Raw genomic sequence first — 12,500 nt, 5'->3', positions numbered from 1 at the left:
GATGCCGCCACTTGTCGCTCCATCTCTGATGTCACTTCCTGTCTGTTCACCACACGCACACAGACACTGTGCTGCTGGGGAAATCACACACACTAAGGGTGAGACAGACAGACAGACAGACAGACAGACAGACAGACAGACAGACAGACAGACAGACAGACAGACAGACAGACAGACAGACAGACAGACAGACAGACAGACAGACAGGTTTCCATGGTAACGGTTGGTGCTTGTGTTTTATGATGGATGCGTTTACTTCCTGCTGTCAGGAACGGACCAATCAGAACCGGTCTGGACCGGTTCACAACCGCTTTGCATTGGTCCTCCTTCCACACACACACACACACACACACACACACACACACACACACACACACACACACACACACACACACACACACACACACACACACACACACACACACACACACACACACACACACACACACACACACACACACACACACACACACACACACACACACACACACACACACACACACACACACACACACGCCTTTTCCTCCTTCTCATTTCCTCTTTCCTCTCTGTCTCTCTCTCTCTCTCTCTCTCTGTGTGTGTCTCTCCCTCTCTCTCTCTCTCTTACTCTGTCTCTCTCTCTCTCTCTCTCTCTTTCTCTGTCTCTCTCTCTCTCTCTCTCTCTCTCTCTCTCTCTCTCTCTCTCTGTGTCTCTATGTCTCTCTCTCATCATATATTCATAGTGTGTATTTCACATAGACTTATCATATATATATATAGAGTCAGGTCTACACAGTGTAAATACTATCAGTATAGTTTTTATAGATCCATCCAACCGCACTGTTTATATATCATCCTAGTGATAGACCCACAGCGACCACAGAGATGCTTCTATATGTAGATGATACGTACAATATAAATCACTGTTTATATATCATCCTAGTGATAGACCCACAGTGACCACAGAGATGCTTCTATATGTAGACATACGTACAATATAAATCACTGTTTATATATCATCCTAGTGATAGACCCACAGTGACCACAGAGATGCTTCTATATGTAGACATACGTACAATATAAATCACTGTTTATATATCATCCTAGTGATAGACCCACAGTGACCACAGAGATGCTTCTATATGTAGACATACGTACAATATAAATCACTGTTTATATATCATCCTAGTGATAGACCCACAGTGACCACAGAGATGCTTCTATATGTAGACATACGTACAATATAAAACATTTATTGTAAGGAAAATATAAAAAAAAAAATTCCCAAAGCATTTTTTTTTTTGCTAAATGGATTGGGTGGCCCCACCCACATAGAAAGCTGGCCCACCCATTGGCTGCTTGTGAGAACACGTACGAAGCTCGTCCGTTCACACTGTGTTTATCGGTGGAACCGAGTCAAACTATACAAGTGTCAATACTGCAATGTGGAAATACTCTGTTACAAGTAAAAGGTCCGGAATTCAAAATATACTCGAGTAAAAGTACAAGAGTATTGGTATCAAAAGGTACTGAAAGTATCGAAAGTAGAAAGTACTCGTTACGCAGAATGTTCCGTTTCACAAGTTTTCAAATGTATGAAATGTATAAAAATCATTTGAAAATAGCAGATCTACAAGCTCACAATGCGTCGCAACGCATTGTGAGCTTGTAGATCTGCTATTTTCAAATGGCTGAAATGTATATAGGGCTGAAGAGATTAATGTTTGTTTTGTAATAATAATCAAAAATCTACAAAGTAACTAGTAACCAAAGTTTTCAAATAATTGCTGTGGAGTAAAAAGTACAATATTTGCCTCTGAGATGTAGTGGAGTAGAAGTACTGAAAATTGGAAATATTCCAGTAAAGTAAAAACACCTCAAAAGTTTGTACTTAAGTACAGTACTTGAGTGAATGTACTTAGTTACTTTTGTACCCCCGCTGTTCAGAGATGGTCTAACAGGAGGACTTGTTTCTCTAGTAAACACACTTATCTGTAGAGAGAGCATTAACAGCCTGTGTGTGTGTGTGTGTGTGTGTGTGTGTGTGTGTGTGTGTGTGTGTGTGTGTGTGTGTGTGTGTGTGTGTGTGTGTGTGTGTGTGTGTGTGTGTGTGTGTGTGTGTGTGTACACAGAGACATTAACAGACCTGCTATACAGAGTCTTATTAACCTTTATTCAAACAAATACAAACGTTGTCCTGGAGAAATCTGCTCCCCGTTAATAATGGAGTCCTGACAGCGCTCTGCAAACATGGAGACCATCTCTTATCTCTCTCTGTGTGTGTGTGTGTGTGTGTGCGCGTGTGTGTGTGCGTGTGTGTGTGCGTGTGTGTGCGCGTGTGTGTGTGCGTGTGCGTGTGCGTGCGCGTGTGCGTGTGCGTGTGCGTGTGCGTGTGCGTGTGCGTGTGCGTGTGTGTGTGCGTGTGTGTGTGCGTGTGCGTGTGCGTGTGCGTGTGCGTGTGTGTGTGTGCGTGTGCGTGTGCGTGTGCGTGCCACTATACTCACAGAGAAATTGATATATTGTGAGGAAGCATTTTCCTGATTTTTACAAGAAGAAACGGTTCACTCAGGAACACTCACATCAAAGCAGATTTAACCATTTATTGCAACAAATAGAATACAGTTAAACTTGGGGTTAAAGATATTCCCTGAATGTTTGTCCCAGCAGCGTGCTAAGCTAAGCAACATCAGGGAATGCTAAGCTAAACCCCCATAGGTAGACCCTACAGAAAAATGCGATTATGCGATCGCATAATTTACAGCATAATCAGCAAAATGGCGCATAATTATGCGGGGGTAACGTTTTTTCAAGGCAGGCAGGCAGGCAGGCAGGCAGGCAGACAGACAGGCAGGCAGGCAGGCAGGCAGGCAGGCAGGCAGGCAGGCAGACAGACAGGCAGGCAGACAGGCAGACAGGCAGACAGACAGACAGACAGACAGACAGACAGACAGACAGACAGGCAGGCAGACAGACAGACAGACAGACAGACAGACAGACAGACAGACAGACAGACAGACAGACAGACAGACAGACAGACAGACAGACAGACAGGCAGGCAGGCAGACAGACAGACAGACAGACAGACAGACAGACAGGCAGGCAGGCAGACAGACAGACAGACAGACAGACAGACAGACAGACAGACAGACAGACAGACAGACAGACAGACAGACAGACAGACAGACAGACAGACAGGCAGCTCTGAAGGCTGAAGTAACTTCCTGTTGTTCACCTTTTTCCAACAGTCACACATGTCACATTGTCCTCACCTCTACTGCCACCTTGTGGCCAAACACGTTGCATATTTCATGTTTTAGATATGGACCCGAGGCAGTTAAGTGACACACTGTGAACTTGTAGATCTGCTATTTTTGAATAGCCAAAGAAATGTAAAATGACACATGGACGCGTTCCCGGTTTTAAGAGGTTAATGACTGAGAGAGAGAGAGAGAGAGAGAGAGAGAGAGAGAGAGAGAGAGAGAGAGAGAGAGAGAGAGAGAGACAGAGAGAGAGAGAGAGAGAGAGAGAGAGAGAGAGAGCCTGAAGGGCTTCTGTTCACATAAAAAACATCTTTCGACAACACACACGTGCATACACACACACACACACACACACACACACACACACACACACACACACACACACACACACACACACACACACACACACACACACACACACACACACAGACATGTCACGTGATACTCTCAGAGACGCTCAGACGCTGAACTCACTAGTTTCAACTTCTCCTTCTCTTAGGATCAGCGGAAAAGCAGTTTGTTTTGGAAAGTTAAACTCAGCAGAGAAACTACTGACTGAGTCACACACACACACACACACACACACACACACACACACACACACACACACACACACACACACACACACACACACACACACACACACACACTGCAGGGCAAACGTAAGGATTGTTTGTTCATAATCTGCTGTGTGTGTGTGCGTGCGTGTGTGCGTGTGTGTGTGTGTGTGTGTGTGTGTGTGTGTGTGTGTGTGTGTGTGTGTGTGTGTGTGTGTGTGTGTGTGTGTGTGTGTGTGTGTGTGTGTGTGTGTGTGTGTGTGTGTGTGTGTGTGTGTGTGCAGTCAGTCAACAGGTTGAGTCAGGTGAAAGTTCTTCAGGTTCTCACAGAGAGAGGATGAATACATCTCTCTAGCAGAGTGTTTTATCTTCTCTGTGAGAACCTTCAGCCACAAAACCAGTCAGTTTAGTTCCTTCTCACTGGGTGGATTTATTGAGCACTCTTACGGCACAAAATTCAACGTCGAACTGCACGGGAACGTGACAAAATAAAGCATATTAACACAACCGTTCAGAATAAACGTAACGTAAATATTAAACAATAAATAAAACGTAACAAAGAAAATAACATTAAACACACCTAACTGACTGCTGCACAGAACCAAAAGGAATACGTTCCTTCAATGCTCATGAATTTGTCCAGAAGCACAGTGACACACAGACTGAAATACTATTCGAAGCGGTGTAAAGTAACTAAGTACATTTACTCAAGTGCTGTACTTAAGTACACTTTTGAGGATTTTTTATTTTACTGGAGTATACTTTTACTTCTACTCCACTACATCTCAGAGGCAAAATATTATACTTTTTACTCCACTACAATTATTTGAAAACTTTAGTTACTAGTTACTTTGCAGATATACATTATTATATTATAATTCCGGACTTTTACTTGTAACGGAGCATTTCTACGTTGCAGTATCGATACTTTTACTTAAAAGTAAAATATCTGAGTACTTTTTCCACCACTGATAGCGTGAACAATTGCCACTTCAGGCACAACGTTAAGTCACAACAACCAGGTTGAATCGGGCAAAGAAACAGCAACAAAGAAACCAACATGAAATATAAGAAATAAAATAATTATAAATAACCTATTACGGTTAAAAACTAAGCACTGAGCACTTACTCAAGTACTGTACTTCAGTACAATGTTGAGGTATTTGTACTTTCCAGTACTTTTACTTCTACTCCATTACGAAGCAGCAGATCGTTGAGTTCAGTGACAGAAAAACAAAGTGTAAAAGAATGTCTGACTGTAGTTTCACCTTTGTCCCAATTAACACTGTGTGTGTGTGTGTGTGTGTGTGTGTGTGTGTGTGTGTGTGTGTGTGTGTGTGTGTGTGTGTGTGTGTGTGTGTGTGTGTGTGTGTGTGTGTGTGTTTGTGTGTCTCATTAGGAACCAGCTCTGGTTCACAGCAGGACTTCTGCCTTGACACACACACACACACACACACACACACACACGCGCGCGCGCGCGCGCGCGCGCGTGTGTGTGTGTGTGTGTGTGTGTGTGTGTGTGTGTGTGTGTGTGTGTGTGTGTGTGTGTGTGTGTGTGTGTGTGTGTGTGTGTGTGTGTCAAGGCAGAAGTCCTGCTGTGAACCAGAGCTGGTTCCTAATGAGACACACAAACACACACACACACACACACACACACACACACACACACACACACACACACACACACACACACACTCATAATGAGCGATACATAGAGACCATGGGGTGATTCCTGGAGTTCAGCTCCATATGACTCAGAATAATGACTACCCCCCCCACACACACACACACACACAGACACACACACACACACAGACACAGACACACACACACACACACACACACACAGACAGACAGACAGACGCACGCACGCACGCACGCACGCACGCACGCACGCACGCACGCACGCACGCACGCACGCACGCACGCACGCACGCACGCACGCACGCACGCACGCACGCACGCACGCACGCACGCACGCACGCACGCAAAAAACATGTAGTAATCCTGGTCTCTATACTGCCTCCCCCTGGTCAGCCGGGGCGCCTGATGGAGGGGAAAGGAACTGGTTGGAATAACGTGTTCCTTCCACGCGCTACGTCCTACCGGGGGAAACTCCCCCCCGTCAGGTGATAAGAAGCGGCCTGCTAGCTCCCCATGCATTGAAGGAGGCATGAGCTCGGCTCTAGGCTCTCCCTAGGCTGGCAGAGGGAGTGTAGCGCCCAGGATTACATAGACAATTGGCACTGGGTGAAAAAGATGGGGTTCCAAAAAAATCGTGGGATAAAAATGTAAGTAAAAAAAAAAGAGCTTCAGTGAGTGAGCGTCTCAATGTGTGGGACAGAGCCTGGAAAGTCATGGAAATGCGGGACGTTTGGTCACGTGTGGAACAACGTGTTTGATCTGATCTGCTCTTCATCCACAGCTTCCCAACATGTTTGGAGATCTGCGGTCCACCTTCATTGCTCTGATGATCGGATCGTACGCCTCCTCGGCCGTCACCTTCCCGGGAATCAAGGTGAGTGGATGCAGGGCCGGCCCTTGGGTTTTTTTCGTGGCCCTAAGCAAGATTTTTTTGGGTCCCCCCCCCCCCCCCCCAAAACACCCCCGAATTATAAAATCATTATGTCATGAGATATTTTTGGGCGGTGTAGCCGCCCCTATAAGTGGGGTTGGGACACCTCATTAGTACACATTTGCTGTACTGTGATTGGCTCATTAGTACACCCCTAGCTGTACTGTGATTGGCTGACTCTATTCAGCACTGTGATTGGCTAGCGAGACATATGATGACATTAATAACCTATAAATAGGACTATGCACTTAAAAAAAAAACTTTTTTTTTAAAGTGAGCTTCCACCACTGTGATGACCACACCGCCCACTTCACACTGGGTGTGATTTTTTTTATTTTTTTATTCAATATTAAAATAATAACGCTAGTTGTTGGATAGGAGACACATGTATGTGTTTTATTTCAATTGGCGCCCCCTAGTGGTTGTGGCCCTAAGCGACCGTTTATATTGCTTATAGCAGCGGCCCGGCCCTTAGTGGACGTCTGAATCTCTGCCCTCTTTGGCTAGCGGCTAACGCTAACCCATTTAGACCGGGGAAGAGTCTGTGTCATTTCTTTGGGCTATTCAAAAAATTGCAGATCTACAAGCTCATATGAGCTTGTAGATCTGCAATTTTTTGGGGGGGGAAATCGTGGAAACGATGTGCAAATCTTCGTTTTTAAAGTGAACATTTGTAACTCAAATCTTTGCTCATGGATGATTCTACTAATGTCTAAATCAGGAAAAAAAAGACTCGTGTTGCTTTAATATCAGTGGTTCTCAAACCTTTTTCATGTCGAGGACCCCCAAAATGATATGTGTTTGGCCGTGGACCCCCCATCTCAACATATTTAGTTCCAGGGACCCCCATGAAGCAAAGATTTGAGTAAAAAAAATGTTCACTTTAAAAATATATATACATTCCAAGATTTGCACACATTTTCACGATTTTTCAAACATGGCAGATCTACAAGCTCGTAGCGCGGCACTTGGTGCCGCGCTACGAGCTTGTAGATCTGCTATGTTTGAATAGCCCAAAGTGTAAGATCATTGTTAAAGTGGTAATAAGGCCGTCTGAGTTACATATGGATTAATCTCTCAGGCACAGATTCAGAAGCTGCTCTATTGAATCTGTGGGGAGCCCCCCCCCCCCTTTAGAACATGTGAGTGAATCTGTGGGGAGCCCCCCCCTTCAGAACGTGTGAGTGAATCTGTGGGGAGCCCCCCCCCTTCAGAACGTGTGAGTGAATCTGTGGGGAGCCCCCCCCCCCTTCAGAACGTGTGAGTGAATCTGTGGGGAGCCCCCCCCCCTTCAGAACGTGTGAGTGAATCTGTGGGGAGCCCCCCCCCCTTCAGAACATGTGAGTGAATCTGTGGGGAGCCCCCCCCCCTTCAGAACATGTGAGTGAATCTGTGGGGAGCCCCCCCCTTCAGAACGTGTGAGTGAATCTGTGGGGAGCCCCCCCCCCTTCAGAACGTGTGAGTGAATCTGTGGGGAGCCCCCCCCCCTTCAGAACGTGTGAGTGAATCTGTGGGGAGCCCCCCCCCTTCAGAACGTGTGAGTGAATCTGTGGGGAGCCCCCCCCCTTCAGAACGTGTGAGTGAATCTGTGGGGAGCCCCCCCCCTTCAGAACGTGTGAGTGAATCTGTGGGGAGCCCCCCCCCCCCCCCTTCAGAACGTGTGAGTGAATCTGTGGGGAGCCCCCCCCCTTCAGAACATGTGAGTGAATCTGTGGGGAGCCCCCCCCCCTTCAGAACGTGTGAGTGAATCTGTGGGGAGCCCCCCCCCTTCAGAACGTGTGAGTGAATCTGTGGGGAGCCCCCCCCCCCCCCCTTCAGAACGTGTGAGTGAATCTGTGGGGAGCCCCCCCCCGCTTCAGAACGTGTGAGTGAATCTGTGGGGAGCCCCCCCCTTCAGAACGTGTGAGTGAATCTGTGGGGAGCCCCCCCCCTTCAGAACGTGTGAGTGAATCTGTGGGGAGCCCCCCCCCTTCAGAACGTGTGAGCGTTAGCTTACAAGTGGGCGTGCCTTCATATCAGGAAGCAGGCCGCTCTTTACCCAATCAAATGTAGTGGGCGGGATTTACATCTGTGCGTTCGCTTCCCACTGGAAACAAACCGAAACTAATTTAGAACAATAGCGTCCTCGGAGCAGACAAAACCACAGAAAGTTAGTAACATTTCTTAACTTGCTCTTTCATCATAGAAACAAGTGCTGCTTATAACCAAAACCATCCATGTTCTCTGAGAGAAGTGGTGTTAGTGTTCCGTGGAGAAATATTGTTAGTGGGAATGAAAACATAGTCGCACCACCGGAAGTGGAGCGCTGAGGGCAGAGACCAAAACCCTGGTGTCCAGTCAGCGTATGGGTCTATTTAATCACTCCCCCCAGAGTCAAATCAAAGGTGAAAAAAAACAGCAGAGGGCGCTGTTTTTCCTTTTTAACGATGGGTTCCCAGATTGTAAATGGATAAAATGAGGATCTTTATCATGTTGAATGGAATGAGTGTTGATGACCTCTGACCTTGTGTTGCTGTAGGTGATCTATGACCTCGGCGCGACCTTCATCGTCATCCTGTTGGTGTGGGCCGCCTGTGCCGGCCTCGTCTTCCTCAACTGCTTCCTCAACTGGCCTTTAGAGCCCTTCCCCGGCCCCGAGGACATGGACTATACGTAAGAGACCCTAACCCTAACCCTAACCCTAACCCTTTAGAGCCCTTCCCCGGCCCCGAGGACATGGACTATACGTAAGAGCCTTTAGAGCCTTTAGAGCCTTTAGAGCCTTTAGAGCCTTTAGAGCCTTTAGAGCCTTTAGAGCCTTTAGAGCCTTAGAGCCTTTAGAGCCTTTAGAGCCCTTCCCCGGCCCCGAGGACATGGACTACACGTAAGAGATACCTTTAGATACCTTTAGATACCTTTAGATACCTTTAGAGCCCTTCCCCGGCCCCGAGGACATGGACTATACGTAAGAGACGCACGCACACACACACACACGCACACGCACACGCGCACGCGCACGCACACACACACACACACACACACACACACACACACACACACACACACACACACACACACAGTACATTCCAGTGTAAAGCTGTGGAGGGGCTCAGACACACAGAAAATACTTTGAGACCCATGAATCACCTGGATCTGTAGATCTCCCTGTTTAAAGTACCTGGATCTGTAGATCTCCCTGTTTAAAGTACCTGGATCTGTAGATGACCTGTTTAAAGTACCTGGATCTGTAGATCTCCCTGTTTAAAGTACCTGGATCTATAGATCTCCCTGTTTAAAGTACCTGGATCTGTAGATGACCTGTTTAAAGTACCTGGATCTGTAGATGACCTGTTTAAAGTACCTGGATCTGTAGATCTCCCTGTTTAAAGTACCTGGATCTGTAGATCTCCCTGTTTAAAGTACCTGGATCTGTAGATCTCCCTGTTTAAAGTACCTGGATCTGTAGATCTCCCTGTTTAAAGTACCTGGATCTGTAGATGACCTGTAGACTGTCTGCAGGGAGTGTTGGGCGGGAAGAGGTTAGGGTTATGTAGCATGTATTGTTATGTAGGTTAGTTATGTTATCTAATTCATATTTTTTTGCCTGATTTTACCGATTTTTTTAATTAAAAAATGAATTATAGAAAAATTAAAAAAATACATTTCCCCCCCAAAACATTAATGTTTTGGGGGGGAGCTAAATGTTATTGGGCTAAATGTATTGGGTTAGGGTTATGTATTGGGTGGGCCAGCTTCCTATGTGTCTGGGCCCACGTAGATCTGCTTGTAGCACTGTGCAGTGCAGATCTACAAGCTCACAGCGCGTCGCATCGCGTTGTGAGCTTGTAGATCTGCTTTTTTCAAATAGCCTAGGTATAAAATAGGGCTAGAGTGGTTAATGTATGTTTTATAATGTAATCATGTATATCTACAAAGTAACTAGTAACTAAAGTCTTCAAATAATTGTAGAGGAGTAAAAGTACAATATTTGCCTCTGAGATGTAGTGGAGTAGAAGTAAAAGTATTGACAATTGGACAATACTCCAGTAAAGTAAAACATACCAATTTTTTTTTTACTTATAAGTAGTATTTGAGTAAATGTACTTAGTTACTTTTACACCACACCGCTCTCTCTCTCTCTCTCTCTCTCTCTCTCTCTGCAGGGTGAAGATCAAGTTCAGCTGGCTGGGATTCGACCACAAGATCACGGGGAAGCAGTTCTACCGCCAGGTGACCACCGTGGGGCGCCGTCTGAGCGTGGGCAACTCCATGAAGCTGCAGCAGCAGCAGCAGCAGGACCACCCCCAGCCCAGAGACCTGGCCAATCAGGAGGCCAGCAAGCTGTGTCTGTCCACCGTGGACCTGGAGGTCTCCTGCAACGCAAAGGAAGAGAGTACGTCTTCAACATGTTATTGTTAGCGTTAGCGTTAGTGTTAGCATTGCTGCAACGTCAAGGAAGAGAGTACGTCTCAACATGTTAGCGTTAGCATTAGCATTAGCATTAGCATTGGCATTAGCATTAGCGTTAGCATTGCTGCAACGTCAAGGAAGAGAGTACGTCTCAACATGTTATTGTTAGCGTTAGCATTAGTGTTAGCATTGCTGCAACGTCAAGGAAGAGAGTACGTCTCAACATGTTAGCGTTAGCGTGCCAAGGAAGAGAGTACGTCTCAACATGTTAGCGTTAGCGTTAGCGTTAGCATTAGCATTAGCATTGGCATTAGCATTAGTGTTAGCATTGCTGCAACGTCAAGGAAGAGAGTACGTCTCAACATGTTAGCGTTAGCATTATCATTAGCATTGGCATTAGCATTAGCGTTAGCATTGCTGCAACGTCAAGGAAGAGAGTACGTCTCAACATGTTAGCGTTAGCATTATCATTAGCATTGGCATTAGCATTAGCGTTAGCATTGCTGCAACGTCAAGGAAGAGAGTACGTCTCAACATGTTATTGTTAGCGTTAGCATTAGTGTTAGCATTGCTGCAACGTCAAGGAAGAGAGTACGTCTCAACATGTTAGCGTTAGCGTGCCAAGGAAGAGAGTACGTCTCAACATGTTAGCGTTAGCGTTAGCATTAGCATTAGCATTAGCATTGGCATTAGCATTAGCGTTAGCATTGCTGCAACGTCAAGGAAGAGAGTACGTCTCAACATGTTAGCGTTAGCATTATCATTAGCATTGGCATTAGCATTAGCGTTAGCATTGCTGCAACGTCAAGGAAGAGAGTACGTCTCAACATGTTAGCGTTAGCGTGCCAAGGAAGAGAGTACGTCTCAACATGTTAGCGTTAGCGTTAGCGTTAGCGTTAGCATTAGCATTGGCATTAGCATTAGCGTTAGCATTGCTGCAACGTCAAGGAAGAGAATACGTCTCAACATGTTAGCGTTAGCGTGCCAAGGAAGAGAGTATGTCTCAACATGTTAGCGTTAGCGTGCCAAGGAAGAGAGTACGTCTCAACATGTTAGCGTTAGCGTGCCAAGGAAGAGACTACGTCTCAACATGTTAGCGTTAGCGTTGGAGGTCACCTGCAACGCCAAGGAAGAGAGTACGTCTCAACATGTTAGCATTATCGTTGGAGGTCACCTGCAACGCCAAGGAAGAGAGTACGTCTCAACACGTTAGCGTTAGCGTGCTAAGGAAGAGAGTACGTCTTCACATGTTAGCGTTAGCGTGCTAAGAAAGAGAGTATGTCTTCACATGTTAGTGTTAGCGTTGGAGGTCACCTGCAACGCCAAGGAAGAGAGTACGTCTCAACACGTTAGCGTTAGCGTGCTAAGGAAGAGAGTACATCTCAACATGTTAGCGTTAGCGTTGGAGGTCACCTGCAACGCCAAGGAAGAGAGTACGTCTCAACACGTTAGCGTTAGCGTGCTAAGGAAGAGAGTACGTCTCAACATGTTAGCGTTAGCGTGCTAACGAAGAGAGTACGTCTCAACACGTTAGCGTTAGCGTGCTAAGGAAGAGAGTACGTCTCAAACATGTTAGCGTTCAGCTGTTAGATGTTAGCTCATCACTATGTTAGGTGGTCTTATGGTGGTCTTACATAGTGGTCTTACATGGTGGTCTTACATGGTGGTCTTACATAGTGGTCTTACATAGTGGTCTTACATAGTGGTCTTACATAGTGGTGTTACATGGTGGTCTTACAT

General features: G+C 46.1%; 1 protein-coding gene across 2 annotated transcripts in view; it reads left to right on the top strand.

The window, feature by feature from the left end:
* The window catches only part of LOC308086051 (large neutral amino acids transporter small subunit 4-like), a 54,190-nt gene that overhangs the window by 27,944 nt on the left and 13,746 nt on the right, over positions 1–12,500 (top strand). For both annotated transcript variants that reach the window (XM_080429384.1, XM_080429383.1), the window contains exons 7-9: positions 6,222–6,314; positions 8,890–9,023; positions 10,514–10,743. In XM_080429384.1, coding sequence (XP_080285510.1) covers positions 6,222–6,314; positions 8,890–9,023; positions 10,514–10,743 — 457 coding nt within the window. The remainder of the gene's footprint in view (positions 1–6,221; positions 6,315–8,889; positions 9,024–10,513; positions 10,744–12,500) is intronic.

This window comes from Gymnoscopelus braueri (assembly GCF_963280865.1).
Source record: "Gymnoscopelus braueri genome assembly, chromosome: 5".
NCBI classification, from domain to species: Eukaryota; Metazoa; Chordata; class Actinopteri; order Myctophiformes; family Myctophidae; genus Gymnoscopelus; species Gymnoscopelus braueri.
The sequence above is the reverse complement of the archived record's forward strand: the minus strand, read 5'-3'. Positions and strand labels throughout refer to the sequence as shown.